The 16,031-nt window shown below is 33.3% G+C and overlaps 1 protein-coding gene across 3 annotated transcripts in view; it reads left to right on the top strand.

The window, feature by feature from the left end:
• The window catches only part of KPNA5 (karyopherin subunit alpha 5), a 55,764-nt gene that overhangs the window by 22,043 nt on the left and 17,690 nt on the right, over nucleotides 1–16,031 (top strand). For 2 of the 3 annotated variants that reach the window (XM_082406193.1, XM_082406194.1), the window contains exons 8-13: nucleotides 3,460–3,559; nucleotides 6,501–6,664; nucleotides 8,696–8,774; nucleotides 10,720–10,845; nucleotides 11,430–11,557; nucleotides 14,285–14,463. In XM_082406193.1, coding sequence (XP_082262319.1) covers nucleotides 3,460–3,559; nucleotides 6,501–6,664; nucleotides 8,696–8,774; nucleotides 10,720–10,845; nucleotides 11,430–11,557; nucleotides 14,285–14,463 — 776 coding nt within the window. The remainder of the gene's footprint in view (nucleotides 1–3,459; nucleotides 3,560–6,500; nucleotides 6,665–8,695; nucleotides 8,775–10,719; nucleotides 10,846–11,429; nucleotides 11,558–14,284; nucleotides 14,464–16,031) is intronic. The other variant, XM_082406195.1, reaches the window with a different exon arrangement.

Below are 16,031 nucleotides of genomic sequence, written 5' to 3'. Positions count from 1 at the left end.
GCTGTGGGTTTTTCATAAATATCCTTTATCATATTGAGGTGGTTTCCTTATATTCCTAGGTTGTTGAATGTTTTTATCATGAAAAGGTGTTGGGATCTGTTAAACGCTTTTTCTGTGTCAATTGACATGATCACATGTTTTTTTCCTTCATGCTATTACTGTGGTGTATTATATTGTTTGCTATTGTTCATTGAATCATCTGCATTCCTGGGATAAATCCCATTAGTTCATAGTGTATAATCCTTCTAATATGTTGCTGGATTCAGATTCCTAGAATTGTGTTAAAGATTTTTCGTATCTACTAGGAATATACATACATACTTGTGATGTCTTTGGCTTTGATATCAGGGTAATGCTGGCCTCATAAAACAAGGTAGGAATGTTCTCTTCTATTTCCTGGAAGAGTTTGAGAAGGATTTAATTCTTCTTTAATGTTTAGTAGAATTTACCAGTGAAGCTGGACTTTTCTTTATTGGAAAGTTTTTGATTACTGGTTCAGTATCTTTTATTGTTATATATCTATTTAGATTTTCTGTTTCTTCTTGAGTCAGTTTGGTAGTTTATGTGTTTCTGAGAAATTGTTCATTTCTTCTGGGTTATCCAATTTGTTGGCTTATAATTGTTCATAGTATTCTTTTATAATTATTTGTATTTCTGAAAGATAAATAGTAATGTCCCCATTTTCATTCCTAATTTAAGTCTTTTTTTTCTTTGTCAGTCTAGGTAAAGGTTTGTTTATTTTGTTGATTTTTCTTTCAAAGAATCAACTTTTGATTTAGTTCATTTTCTCTAGTGTTTTTCTCTTCTCTATTTCATTTATTTCTGCTCTTTATTATTGCCTTCCTTCTGCTAGCTTGGGGTTTTGTTTGCTCTAATTTTTTTAGTTTCTTAATTAAGATGAAGGTTTATGTTATATTTTTTTGAGATCTTCTTTTTTAATGTAGGTGTTTTCAGCTATAATTTTCCCTCTGAGCTTTCACTGCATTCTGTAGGTTTTAGCATGTTGCGTTTTCATTTTCATTTATTTCGAAGTATTTCCTAATTTCCTTGTGACTTTTTGACCCATTGGTTGTGTAAGAGTATGTTACTTAATTTCCGCATATTTGTGAATTTTCCAATTTTCCTTCTTTTAGTGATTTTTTGTTTCATTCCATTGTACTCTATATGATTTCAATCTTTGAAAATATATCAGATTTGCTTTGTGATCTAACATAGAGTGTATCCTGGAGAGTGTTCCATGTGCACTTGAGAAGAATATATATTCTGCTGTTAATGAGTAGAGTGTTATATAGATGTCTATTATAATTAGTTGGTTTATAATGTTGGTGAAGTCCAGTATTTTCTTATTGATCTTCTGTCTAAGTGTTCTAGCTATTATTGAAAACTCTATTGAGGTTTTTAACTATGATTGTATAGCTGTGTATTTCTCCCTTCAAATTCTGTCAATTTTTGCTTTGTATACTTGCTCTGTTGCTATGTGTTATAACTTCATGATGGATTGTCATTCTTATCAATATATAATGTTCTTCTTTATCTCTTAAATAATTTTTGACTTAAATCCATTTTTCTCATGCTAGTATAGCTCCCCTGGCTCTCTTTGGATTACTATTTGCATGGAATGTTTCTTCCAGCCTTTCACTTTCAACCTGTTTGTATCTTTGTATCTAAAATGAGTGTCTTGTGAGTGTGTTACAGATGGTTCATGAATTGTTTTTGTTTATTTGTTTTTTTAATGCGTGCTGCCAGTCATTGCCTTTTAATTCTAAGTCAAGAGTTTAGTCCATTTACATTCAGTGTAAATACTAATGGGGAAGTACTTCTACCATTTTGTTGTTTTCTATGTGTCTTATGGCTTAAATCTTTTTTTGTTCCTCAGTTCCTTCCTTATTGCCTTCTTTTGTGTTTAATTGATTTTTTTTTTTTTTTGGTAATATACTGTATTGATTTCCTTCCCATTTCCTTCTTAGTATATTTTTTAGTTATATTCTTAATGGTTAAGGAGTACAACTAACATCTTAAACTTACAACAACTTTGAATTTATACCAATTTAGTCTCAATATTATACAAAAACTCTGTTCCTTTACATCTCTGTCCTACAATAAGTTACTGTTGTCATAAATTACATTATTATACATTGTGTGCCTGTTAACATAGTTTTGTAATTATTGCTCTATGTATGTATCTTTTAAATCATAGAAAAAAGAGAAATTATAAACCAAAAATAAAATAATACTGCCTTTTACATTTACCTGTGTAGTTATTTTTAGTGGTGATATTTCTTCATATGGTCTTGAGTCATTATTTATTGTCCTTTTATTTCAGGACATTTTAGTTATTATAGTTATTCTTACAAAGTGGATTTACTAGTGATGGAATTTCCTCAGCTTTTGTTGTTCCTTTATTTTTGAAGTGTAATTTTGCTGGATATAGAATTCTTCTTTGACAGTTTTCTTTCAGCCCTTTAAATATATTATTGCCTTCTGTCCTCCATGGTTTCTGATGACAAATCAGATATTGATCTTAATGAGCGACTTCCCAGTTAGGCAAAATAAAGGCAAGCCCTTCATTGGTCCTTCAGGGAGTACCCAGACAGGTCAAAACAGAGAAACACAATTCCTTGGAAACAAAGTCTCCATAGCCCCTTTTGGAACCAGAACTCACAGTGGGAACTCCAGCTTTTGTCTTCAAGGCTGCTTCCAGGCTGGGGAGGGGATTGGGCAAAGGCAAGTTATATTGCCAGAAAGCTCTCCTACCACATTTCAGCCCCTTCCTGATTAAAAGTTTACTTGCTTATTGTGAACTTTTACTTTCTCGGAGAGTTCTGATAAAGTTGATTCTGACAGAGTTTGCAAAACTTTTTTGGTGTTTTGGGGAAGGCTAGGCCCCCAGAGTTCCCTTCTCTACCATTTTTGCTGAAGTCACTCCAGAACAAGAATTTTTTTAAAGCTAGGTTCTCTGTACCTCTAGCAGGTTGATAGCAGATTGCAGATGAAAATACTAAGATAGGCAATCTGTTTAAAACAAAACAAAAGAAAAGAAAAAAACTCTCTTCTCAACAGCTGATCTTCATTCAGTTTGACTCTATAGTTCTTCCTTCATGAATTTGTATAGTGTATTATTTTCATGGTTAAAAAAAGTAATCTAATAATATACTCTTTTTAAAATATATAGAAATTAATAAGTCAGTTTACCATGGCACTCTTTATTTTGAACATGTTTTATGTCTTATAAGAATCCATTCAGGTCATATTTTTTAAATTTGCAAAATAGAGCTGTTATATGTTTATTTTTGTTTCTGGAAATATAATGAATTTTTAAAAATCCCTTTTCCTATTTTACCAGGTCAGTTTGAATTCCTTATAAAATATATTAAGAATTTTTATTTTATGATAGTAGAAAATAGCTAAAGAGGAAAAATGAATGTGAAGTGACAATTCCTTTTTTCTTTTTCTTGGCAGGTTATTAACAAATTCAAACAGACTTACAACAACCAGAAATGCAGTATGGGCCCTCTCAAATTTATGTAGAGGCAAAAATCCTCCTCCAAACTTTAGTAAGGTATTTGTAAAATACACAAATTAAGGAATCTGTCTACATAAACTTTTAAGTCTCCTTATTATAGATTTTTAGAGATTAAAGGGACTTTACTCTTTTTTTAGTAATTATTTTTTTTATTGACTAGACAATATTTGCACATACATAAAATCAAAAGATATACAATGGAAAGGCTCACTTTATTTTCCAAAAACAAATGTCTGCCAAATAGCTAAGACTGAATAACGATTAACAGTCTTTTAAGTAAAAATGGTATTCCCATGGGAAAAAATAGCTAATTCAGCTTGTAACTCAAATGAGTGTTTTTCCTGGGGATCACCATCTTACTTTTTTGATATGCAGGAGTGCTCTATGTGTATTTCCCATTTTATCTCACAATATATTCAGAAGACATGTATTCAAGGGTTGAGATTTAATAAAATTAGTAATTTTTACTGCTTCTTCAAGGTTATTCTTCCTCCCCACTTTTTTTTTTTTAATAAATTTATTTATTTATTTTTAGCTGTGTTGGGTCTTCGTTTCTGTGCGAGGGCTTTCTCTAATTGTGGCAAGCAGGGGCCACTCTTCATTGTGGTGCGCGGGCCTCTCACTATCGCGGCCTCTCTTGTTGCGGAGCACAGGCTCCAGACGCGCAGGCTCAGTAGTTGTGGCTCATGGGCCCAGCTGCTCCACGGCACGTGGGATCTTCCCAGACCAGGGCTCGAACCTGTGTCCCCTGCATTGGCAGGCAGATTCTCAACCACTGCGCCACCAGGGAAGCCCCCCTCCCCACTTTTAACTACAAGTGTGTGGACATGAAGAATACAAAGATCTGTGGTACATTTTGGTATCACTGCTTTGATTTGTGCAAATGTGCTGATAGTTTTACCCACCGTTTCTTTTTTTTTTTTATTTTACCGTCTTTATTGGAGTATAATTGCTTTACAATGTTGTGTTAGTTTCTGCTTTATAACAAAGTGAATCAGTTATATGTATACACATATCCCCATATCCCCTCCTTCTTATGCCTCCCTCCCACCTTCCCTATCCCACCCCTCTAGGTGGTCAAAATGCACCAAGCTGATCTCTCTGTGCTATGCAGCTGCTTCCCACTAGCTATCTATTTTACATTTGGTAGTGTATATATGTCAGTGCTACTTTTTCACTTCGTCCCAACTTACCCTTCCCCGTTCCCCGTGTCCTCAAGTCCATTCTCTACGTCTGCATGTTTATTCCTGTCCTGCCCCTAGGTTCATCAGAACCATCTTTTTTTTTTTTTAGATTCCATATATATGTGTTAGCATACGGTATTTGTTTTTCTCTTTCTGACTTACTTCACTCTGTATGACACCCACCATTTCTTTTATACTTTTCATGCAAATGTCAACAAAATGAAAAAGGCCAATTATGTGTTAGTATAATTATGAAAATAGTTTTGGCATTAAAGACCCCCTAAAGTTTTCAAGGAGGTCCATGGACCACACTTTGAGAGCCACTGCCCTACGACACTTCTTAATATCTGCCTAAGTCCCTCATCTTTAAGTCTTTGCTTAGAAGTTACCTGTTCCATGAGCTCTACCCTAACTACTGTACTTAATGTAATCTATCACTATCCCCCAGCGACGGACCCCCACGTTTTACTCTCATTTTTTCTCAATACCTTTTAACATAATATGTGTTTGTTTATTATTTATATTAACTTTAAAAAAATCTTCCTCTAAAGTGTAAACTCTTCAGAGTTAGGAATCTTGGTCTTTTTTGTTTACTTACATATTCCAAACTTACAGTGTAATATCACATTAATAGGGCTTAAGACTTTTGTTAAGTAAATTTTCTGTGATTTTCTGTGAGAGAGATTCATCATTCAAATTTTTTTGAAATTTTATTTCCACAATCATATTTTATATTCTCAACAATAATTTTGTTTGTTCTTTGATTGCTCATCTTTATGTAGAATTTTGTTCTTTTATGGTTTCAGCAAATTTTCTTATATGTGGGTTTATAATTTTTGAAGTTTTCTTTTTTCTGATGCCTCTCTTTCTACATTTTTGTTTTGTTTATGGTTTATTTGTCTTGATCTCTTTCCTGTTGGAGGCTCTCCTCATATATCTGGTGATCCTTGACACGCTGGAAATACTCAGGAGGCAGGCACTAAAAAGCTGATTGGAAGATGGGTGTACAGGCTCGTTATCTTATGGGCTTCATTGTAGAATAATTGGGCAGCAAAACCATATTTTCTTTGAGGAACTCAAAATTTCCGTATGTTTTCTAAAACCGTTTTGTTTCTCTAGAGACAGATTTTCCACCCTCCTATTGGAAGGTGGGTAGATTGGGTTGACTAGGTGATACCACTGGAGATCTGGGAGCTGGGAATTGCAAGAGGGCTGGAAGTTTTCAATTCAATCAGTATGTAACTTTTACTTAATCTCTGTAGTTTCCAATCCAGTGTTTAATTTCAACCTCCTCTATGCTTGATACCCCAAAGTTCAGTTTCTGTAGTTCACCAGTTGTGGTCAGGTATAAATGTCTACTGGACTCCTCAAAGATGAGATTTGTATTGCTATTTCTTCTTTTCCTTGTTTCTGAGAAGACAGAAACAGAAATGTTTTTATTTTACTTTCTTAAAACTAGAACTCTATAGGACTTTATTGTTTTTTAAATCATTGAGGGGGTGTGTGTATGATTTGGACATAGACAGGGCATCCCAAATACATATTTAATTATTTTTAAGAACTTTAAATTACCACATATCTTATTCAATATAAGATAAATAGGAGTCATAATCAGTTTCATATTTATATATAGTTTTCATGATCATAATTTTAAAACAATAGAATGTCTTAATTTCTCTGGTATTTTTGTAGCATTAAATTTTCATTTTAAACAGAGTAGAAATGATTTTCCTAAAGAAACTTTGTTTTAGATAGAGAAAAATTTTAAATACTGGCTCTTTCTTCCCTTCCAGGTTTCACCTTGCTTAAATGTCCTGTCACGATTGTTGTTTAGCAGTGACCCAGATGTATTAGCAGATGTGTGTTGGGCCCTTTCTTATCTCTCCGATGGATCCAATGATAAAATTCAGGCTGTCATTGATTCTGGAGTCTGTCGAAGATTGGTGGAACTTTTGATGTAACTATAATTTATGGTTAATAAGTGTATGATTGTGTTTTAAGTTTAGCAAGTAGAGTAATGGCCTTCTAAACATCTCAAGAATCACTATCTTCAGGAAGGACTGAAAAGCTACCAAGTCCACTCTGCAGAGTAGCTATAATACTGATAATTTGACCCTTAAACTTAGTTCTTATATCCTCTATTTGGAACTAATCAGTTTGTTAATGAATTTTACTAGTTTTAATCTCTTCAGGAATGGGCGGGACTTAATTCAACAAGTATTTATGGAATGCCTATTACCTGCTAGTGTTGTGCAGTGTATTAATGATGTATGAAATACAGTTCCTGCTCTCACAGAACCAATAATTTAGTTAATTGTTCATTACAGTAATTAATTTGTGTATAAGTCCGTGCAGTGAAAAACATTTAGTATTTCACTTGTATTAAAGATCATGTTTCTCTTTGCTGGGCTAGTATTGCTACCTTCCTTAAAAAGAACAGATTTGCTTTACAAAGAAGTTAAAAACTTGTAAGAAAACTTGTTTTAGAAAGATATTGTAGTTTCCTCATCCTCTTCTTTTAAAAAAGTGTATTATCTTTCATCCTTTCTTCTTTTGTCAGAAGACCATTAGGTAGGCCCAAACAAGGTAGATGGTAGAAAAAGAGAGGTTCGATAAGGGGTGGTAGCCCTAGCTTGAGGACAGCATCTGAGGAGGATGGGAAGGCAGATCCAACAGGGGGGTCAGATCAGGACCCAGGTTAAGGAAGGCACCCACTAGAGCAGAGCAGATAAGCGGGCTGCAGCAGGGGTCGGAGCCAGCACACTGTGGGATAGGATAGCAGCTTAGCTGGGTCAGAAGACTGGTCGTATAGAGAGAGATTATGATAATAGAAGCCAACTTCTTATTCTTAGAAAATGGAGGTACACATATGAAAAGGAGAAAAGCCAGAATAATCTTGTGGTATTAGATCTGAAGTAGAGGTATCAATGTGAACTCATGGCTTTCATCATAAAGAGATAGATATAGAAAAAAATGTATATGTAAATATATGTGTATGTATGTTATGTGTCCTCTTAGGGGCCTGAGAGCAGTGACACATCTGTACTAACAAGATGAGCACACCAAATGCATAAATCTTGGTTTTTAAACACTATTCTCCACCAAGTAGAGTTAACAGGTTCTTGAAGAAATGACTAATTCCAGGGCTGGGACTGAGAAAAAAATAAGATGAACCCAGAAAGTAATGAGTACTCAAATAATAGAGAAATGTCAAAAGGACACAGAAGTCCACTTGAAGGGACTCCTACTGCTTAAACCTGGGATGATTTGAGCATTGAAATAAATTGTAGTAACACAACTTATTGAATAAAATAGGAATCCATGAGTCCACACTAAAATAAGTAGATAGATCAATAGATAGATAGAAAAGACACATAGTTGAAGTGATAGTATTAGAAAATCATCATGGGCAACAATACTAATAATTATTAATAATTCAGACAATAAATATCAAGATATGCTAAAACTCGTGGTGAAAGTAGGTTAAGGAATGGGATCTTACATAGTCTAAAAGTAGTATTTCTTCACAAAACATTAATTATAAAGGGAAAAACGGTAATGTTAAAGTGAAGAAATCTGGGAGACACCATCTTAAGTGACCAGAGGCCAGTGCCACTATAATGGACAAAATAGATACCATATGCCATCCAATACTATGTAATGAAAAGACTATATAGCATTTGTGACATCTCAGCCAAAAGCATATAACTTGGTCTTAATCACTGAACCAAAAAAAACCCAAATAACTAGCTTGTGATTGTCAAAGGGAAAACTAAGGAATTGTTTTGAGTTGAAAGAGACTAGAGAGGCATGGGTGCAACACATGATTCTGGGTTAGATTCTTTGTTATAGGAATATTACTGAGATAATTAGTGAAACTTGAATGGGATCTCTGGTTAGAGAGTATGCAAGAATTTTCTGTACAATTTTTGCAAATTTTCTGTAAATTTTAATATAGTATGTAAGTTCATATTTTTATTACTTTTAGGCACAATGATTATAAAGTTGTATCACCTGCATTAAGAGCAGTTGGTAATATTGTGACTGGTGATGATATACAAACACAGGTGAGTTCAGACTTTAATGTGATGAACTGGTAACATAATGAACTTTAAGAAGTTTATCATGTTTCATACCACTTGATTACATATTAATCAAGATGTTAGCATTACCATAATTATGCAGGCATCTACAATGTGACAGTAAGCATATTTTTGATAGTAAGCAATCCATCTCAGATACCTCTATCTGAAAGCACTATCCTAGACCTATATCGATGTAAAGAAGTACAAGATAGGAGTTTGGCTCTTGAGGGGTTTACAATTCAATTGAGGAGAAAATATATATTGAAACAAAGCAAATTACCTGAGGTAGTATGTTTGCTGAGAACTGATTTGTCAGTAAATAGTATAAAAATTTTAAAAAGAGATCAGTGTGCTGAGAAATCTTTGTAGATTCCATAAAGGAGTTGGAACTAAAGCTAAATCTTAAAAGTGGAGAAGAATTTCAGCAGACTAGAAGAAATTTATGTGACCGTAGGTACAGAGACAGACGTGTGAGTTATGTTTAAGAAGCGTTAAACTTGACTGGTAAAGAAACTGCTAGTGAGATGGTGATTGATTATAAATAGGTTAAAAGTGGGGTTGGAAATGGAAGGGTCTTTTATAGTAAATTGAAGACCAATTATGAGAATGGAAGGAAGGATAGCAAGGAAACATTTCCAGATTGGTAACTAACTCTGTGTATGTGTGTGTGTGTGTGTGTGTGTGTGTGTGTGTGTGTGTGTGTGTGTGTGTGTGTGTGTGTCTTTGTCTGCCTCTCTTGGAGGATGGTGAGGTGTCAAAAAAAAAAGGTGTGTTGTCAGATTGACTTCAGATGTGGGGTAGTCTTTCTTGAAGACAGAAGCTTAAACTCTGAAACATTAAATTCTCCTTTGTTTGCCATCATAAAGTAAACTTTTTATTCTAATCTACATTCTTTCAGTTTTAATATTTTAAAGTCATATTTAGATACTTACCTTAGTTATCAAACAGTAGATCTTTAGAAATTGATAGTTATTAATTTAAAATAGCTCTTTAAAATAAAATGCACTTCTGAACATACACTGTTTTCAGCAGAATTTCGGTGCACTGCTTCATGTTTTTCACCAAGTAAACTTAATGTAAATCATTGTGTGTACTGTGAAAATGGAACATAATTAATCTTGCCATGGAATAAAGAATATAAAGAGACAAAGCAGACTATACTTACTTAGAAAAGGAAAATGGAAAATGGAACAGTAAAAATTTTAATGAAACAGACTTATACACATTAAGGTTTCGTAACAGTTATGGAATTAGATACTTTCAGACTGTTTGAGATATGTTGATAGATAGATATATTTTTCCCTGTATTTTTTTTTCATTTGGCAAAACTTAGAGGATGGTTGCTGACAATTCACTAAATCTCTCTTCAAATAGTTGTATCAGTCGAACTCTGAATGTATTTGTAAACTTGAAGGACACACCTCTGAATTCGCTGCTTTTATTTGCAGATGAGTGGATTGAGAACAGGGCACTTCACTACACCAACATTGAACAACTTTTGGCAGATTGGGAGGGTAGAAGACAGCAAGTGCTTAAGTTTTACTTTGAGAGGAATTGCTTTTTTCTTTTTTCTTAATGCAGTTAATGATTTTTAATGCAGAATGATTTTTGTGTTTCTAAATAGTATTTTTTTTTGAAGTTTTGAATTTTATTTTATTTATTTTTTATACAGCAGGTTCTTATTAGTTATCTATTTTATACATATTAGTGTATCTATGTCAATCCCAATCTCCCAGTTCATCCCACCACCACTACCACCCCGCCGCTTTCCCCCCTTGGTGTCCATACGTTTGTTCTCTACATCTGTGTCTCAATTTCTGCCCTGCAAACCGGTTCATCTGTACCAAATAATTAGTATATTTTTGTGTATTTTTTCTCCAATAAAACTTTCTATTTCCATTTTTTTTGTTATTGTTGTTTGTTTTAGGTAATTTTGAATTGCTCTGCATTACCCTGTCTCTTACACTTACTGAGTAGCTCAAAGGAGTCAATCAGAAAAGAAGCCTGCTGGACTGTTTCAAACATCACTGCTGGAAATAGAGCTCAGATTCAGGTAAATACCTTTCAAATCTGAAAAAACAGGAAGATCTCAGGAGTCATTTTGGACGAAAGTCAGCATTTTATCGGTGATTTTTTTTAGTGAGTTACTAAAAAAAGATTCTTAAAAGATTCTTGAACAGTGTTTTAAAGAACTGGACTTTCCCCCTTTAAAATAATAACATTTACTTGTAGTAGGCATTCTAGTACAGTGCCTGACACATAACATTTAGTCTTTAAAAAGGGATTGAATTTCATTAGGCTTAAATATAAGTTAGGCAATGATCTTCCTCTCAAAGCTTTTAAATAATGATTTATTAGTGTCCCATCAAGCTCCTTGAGTCAGTGATTACTAATGCATTTTGATCAATCATATGCTGGTGCTTTATCACCTTTAAAATTTATATTCTGCAATATATTCTCCAGTCTTAAAAAGAAAGTATGTGAAAGTTTGTTGGAAGATTGGAAATAAAATATTTCCAAAGGTGTTTCCAAAAAGTCTGACAGTTTAAAGCCAACAAGTTTCAAAATTTGTTTACTTCCTAATATTTTTAAAATAGTATTTGCATTGATTATGCTGTATTATTTTTTTCTCCTCAGGCTGTTATAGATGCAAATATTTTTCCTGTATTAATTGAGATTCTTCAGAAAGCAGAGTTTCGCACCAGGAAAGAAGCAGCTTGGGCGATAACTAATGCAACATCAGGAGGCACTCCAGAACAGATAAGGTGTGAAACAGATTTTTTAAACTGTTCTATAAATGTAAATAGGACAAAATTTCAAGTATACATATTTTTTATTTGTTGATGAAACTAAAACATTATTTCTAAGTTAGTTTCATAAGCATTTCTAATATGAAATGACAGCATTTGTTGTATCAGTTATTCATTCACAGTGGTTTATTTTTTTCATTTAAAGTATAATTAACATCATTCTCCTTGGCAGACTATTTATGAAAAATCAGAGGTTAAAAAAATCTGAAGAAGAAGCCTGTGTTAATTTGAAAAATTTACTATCATGGGCATTAAGTACTTTTTAGGCCATTAAAATCACATGCATATAACTTTATAAAATGGCTAATAAATTTAAATATCCACTTATTTAAAATAAAATTGAAATAGACATTCCTAATTGGTTGTTAGCTTTACCTATGGATAGTATCTCACTTTTATTTTTCCATAAATTATTCTTTTTTTTTTTTTAGGATAGCTTTTTGATTCTAGCCTTTTATTGTTTATTTATTTGTTTCTTTTACTAACAATATAAATAATAGGTATATGGGCTTTGAAGTCAGCCTGCTTTCAAATCCTGTTCCTTCAATAAAAGATGTGTGACCTTTACAAAGTCATTTAGTCTCTCTAATCCACAGTTTTCTTCATTTTTTAAATGGATTCAATAATGGATAGTACCTTGTGGTAGTATGTTGACAATTAAATGTAATTCATACATTTAAAATGCTTTAGCATGTTGCCTAAACATTAAGGTCTGTACTAAGATTAGCTATTATCATTATTATAATTTTTATTATCAATTCCTAAATCTCTTTTCGTCTTCTGCTTTCACTCTTTTTTTTTTTTTTTTGGCTGTACCTCGTAGCTTTCAGGATCTTAGTTCCCCAACCAGGGATGGAACCCATGCCCTCTGCAGTGGAAGCACAGAATCCTAATCACTGGATCACCAGGGAATTCCCTGCTTTCACTCTTTTTCCCTCGATAGCAAAATTCTACTTTGCAATTCTATAAAAGCCTGACTTCCTACAGAATCTTCTTGTTCTGAGGATCCCTTCATGAAACTCAGGACTTTTTAGGTTTCTTTAAGTGACTATTTAGGAGATATTTTCTAATGCATATTTGATTTATTTCTTAATTTATAAAACAAGAAGGCAGACTGCTGTGCCATTTTACAAATCACGTAGAGGATTTTGAAATCTACTTATTGGGAGATCATTGTCTATTATTGCCTTCATTTCTACTGTTATCTTCTTTTCTCAGATTCATATCTCTACATGTTGATAACATCTGTCTCTGCTTTTTATTTTCCATTCCTCTTCTTTGATTTAATTAGTATTATTTCCATTTCATTTGTGTCATGAATACAAGCAGTAATAAAACAAGGTCTTTCATTTGTTCTAACTTGTATTTTTCTTTAATGCTGCTGTTATTTTTATCTGCTTAGGGGCCCAAAGTTTGTTTGTCCACCTATAAACAGTTGTATTTTTTTCAATTTATTTTCGTCTTTGTGTCTGTTCCGTATATTATTCCTTAAAATGCATTAGTATGAATCAAGTGTCCAAACTGAGATCATTATTTTTCTAGCCAGTTTTCACCATTTCATTAACTCTATATATATGGGAAGAAGTCTTGATCTCAGATAAGGTTCAGCATGCATATCACTAATATTTACTGAGTGCCAGTTGTTGTGCTAAGTCGTTTCAATTATTGAGCATCAGCAGTGCATCAGATACTTTCAAGTATTTTATTTACTTTAACTTTATAACTCTGTGAGATAGTTATTCATTCAGCAATTCTATTTGATCAGTCACAGTAATAGTGTATGGCAAGTGAGTGCTCCAGTGAAGGTGTGCACAATTAAAAAAGCCAGGGGGTGGGGGGATGGAAACTAACTGTTATTGAATGCCTGCAGTATTCTCACAGCAACCTTCTGAGTTTGGTACTATTATTATTCCCACTTAAGATGTGGAAACTGAGGCACAGAGAAGTTACTCAAAAATCACACAACTAATAAGGAGTGGAATTAGGACTTGAAGGCATGCAGCCTGGCTTCAGAGCGTGTTTAATATGGACTTCAGGACATGCTTAATGTGGACTTTTTGCCAAGTGAACAAATCAGTTACTTTAAAGAGCTAATAACAACTAGAAAAGGAAAAAAGCATTAGGAAATGAGTAGAATAGTTTTTGTGATCATTATTTATTAAAATTATTCACAACATGGCCTGTTTTGCTCCTAGAAGCCTTCTGTGCTTCTGAAACATAGCAGATGTTTTAGAACATTAACTACAATTGTTTTTGTGGGAAATTTCCTGAAGTTTGATTTAGATGTCTCTTCTCCGTCTTCATTTCTACCTACCCCCATATGACTCCATGTGTTTCATGGGCTTGAAACCCATGAAACCTTGAGCCCATTATTCTTAGTGCTCATATGCTATGCAAAAACAGGTGTAAGTACCAATTTGCTTGCATGTATTTTTTTTGTAATATTTGTAATACCATTTATTGCTAATTATGTTAAATTATGAAACTAGGAGAGTAAGAATTTTCAGGTTCCTATGTAAGTAAAAATTTAAATTTTTTTGATGTTTGAGATTGTATAGGAATACTTAATTGTTTATGTAGCATTTCGCTGAAGAATATTTTCATGTCATTGCTATAAATAATATTTATTTAAATCTTTTAAAATGTTTTTTCCCCACTTTTCTTTTTTTAATTACTCTGAAGGTATTTGGTAGCCTTAGGCTGCATTAAACCACTTTGTGACCTATTGACTGTTATGGACTCTAAAATAGTCCAAGTGGCTTTAAATGGACTTGAAAATATTTTACGTCTTGGAGAACAAGAATGTAAGCAGAATGGAATAGGCATTAATCCATACTGTGCTCTCATTGAAGAAGCATATGGTAAGCAGTCAAAAATTTATAATTACTATCAATTTTTTAATTGAGATACAAGTGATATATTACATTGGTTTCATGTATATAACATAGTGATTCAATATTTGTATATACTGCATAATGAGCATAATAATTTTAGTTCATGTCATGAAACATAGTTAAAAATTTTTTTCTTGTAATGAGAACTCTTCAGATTTACTCTCTTAGAAGCTTTCAAACATACAATACAGTATTATTAACTATAGTCCCCATTGCTGTACATTACTTCCCCAAAGCTTGTACAAACTAGAAGTTTGTGCCTTTTGGCAGCTCCTTTCACCCATTTAATTCACCCCCCACCTCCTGCCTCTGGCAACCGCCAATCTGTCTGTGCTCTGTATCTATGAGCTCTTTTTTTTGTTTGTTTATTTATTTGTCTTTTTAGATTCTACATATAAGTGAGATTATACAGTATTTGTCTTTATCTATGACTTGTTTCACTGACTGTAACGCCCTCAGGGTCCATCCAGGTTGTTGCAAATGGTAAGATTTCCTTCTTTTTTATGGCTGAATAATATTCCACTGTGTGTGGAATGAATATATATATATATATATATATATATATATATATATATATATACCACATTTTCTTATCCATTCATTCTTTGATGGATACTTAGATTGCTTCCATGTCTGGGCTATTGCAAATAATGGTGAAGTGAACATGAGGGTTCATATATTTTTTGAGTTAGTGTTTTCATTTTCTTCAGATAAATGCCCAGAAGTAGAATTGCTGGATTATACAACACTTATATTTTTAATTTTTTGAGGCGCCTCCTTACTGTTTTCCATAGTGGTTGCATCAGTTTACATTCCCACCAACACTGCACAAGGGTTCCCTTTCTCCACATCCTTGCCAACACTTGTTATCTTGTCTTCTTCATAATAGTTATTCTAACAGGTGTAAGGTGATATCTTGTTGTGGTTTTGAGTTGCATTTCCCTGATGATTAATGATGTTGAGCATCTTTTCATGTACCTGTTGGCCATCTGTGTATCTCCTTTGGAAAAATGTCCATTCAGATCTTCTGCCCATTTTTTAATGGGATAGTTTGATTTTATGCTATTGAGTTGTATGAATTCTTTATATATTTTGGATATTAACCCCCTACCAGGTATATGATTTGCAAATACTTTCTTTCATTTCATAGGTTGTCTTTTCATATTGTTGATGTTTTCCTTTGCTGTGCAGAAGTTTTTTAGTGTGATGTGGTCCCACTTGTTTATCTTTGCTTTTGTGGTCTTTTCTTTTGGCATCAACTCCAAAATTCAAAAAACCATCGCCAAGACCAATGTCGAGGAGCTTACCACCTATATTTTCTTCTAGGAGTTTTATGGTTTCACGTGTTACATTAGAGTCTTTAATCCATTTGGAGTTAGTTTTTGAGTATGGTGTAAGATGGTGGTCCAGTTTCATTCTTTTGCATGTAGCTATCATTTTCACAGCACCACTTATTGAAAAGACTGTCCTTCTCCCCCATTGCATATTCTTGGCTCCTTTGTCATAAATTAATTGACTATATATATATGTGTGGG

The sequence above is a fragment of the Balaenoptera borealis genome (assembly GCF_965194805.1).
Source record: "Balaenoptera borealis genome assembly, chromosome: 9".
Classification (NCBI taxonomy): domain Eukaryota; kingdom Metazoa; phylum Chordata; class Mammalia; order Artiodactyla; family Balaenopteridae; genus Balaenoptera; species Balaenoptera borealis.
This window is presented reverse-complemented; position numbering and strand designations above follow the sequence as displayed.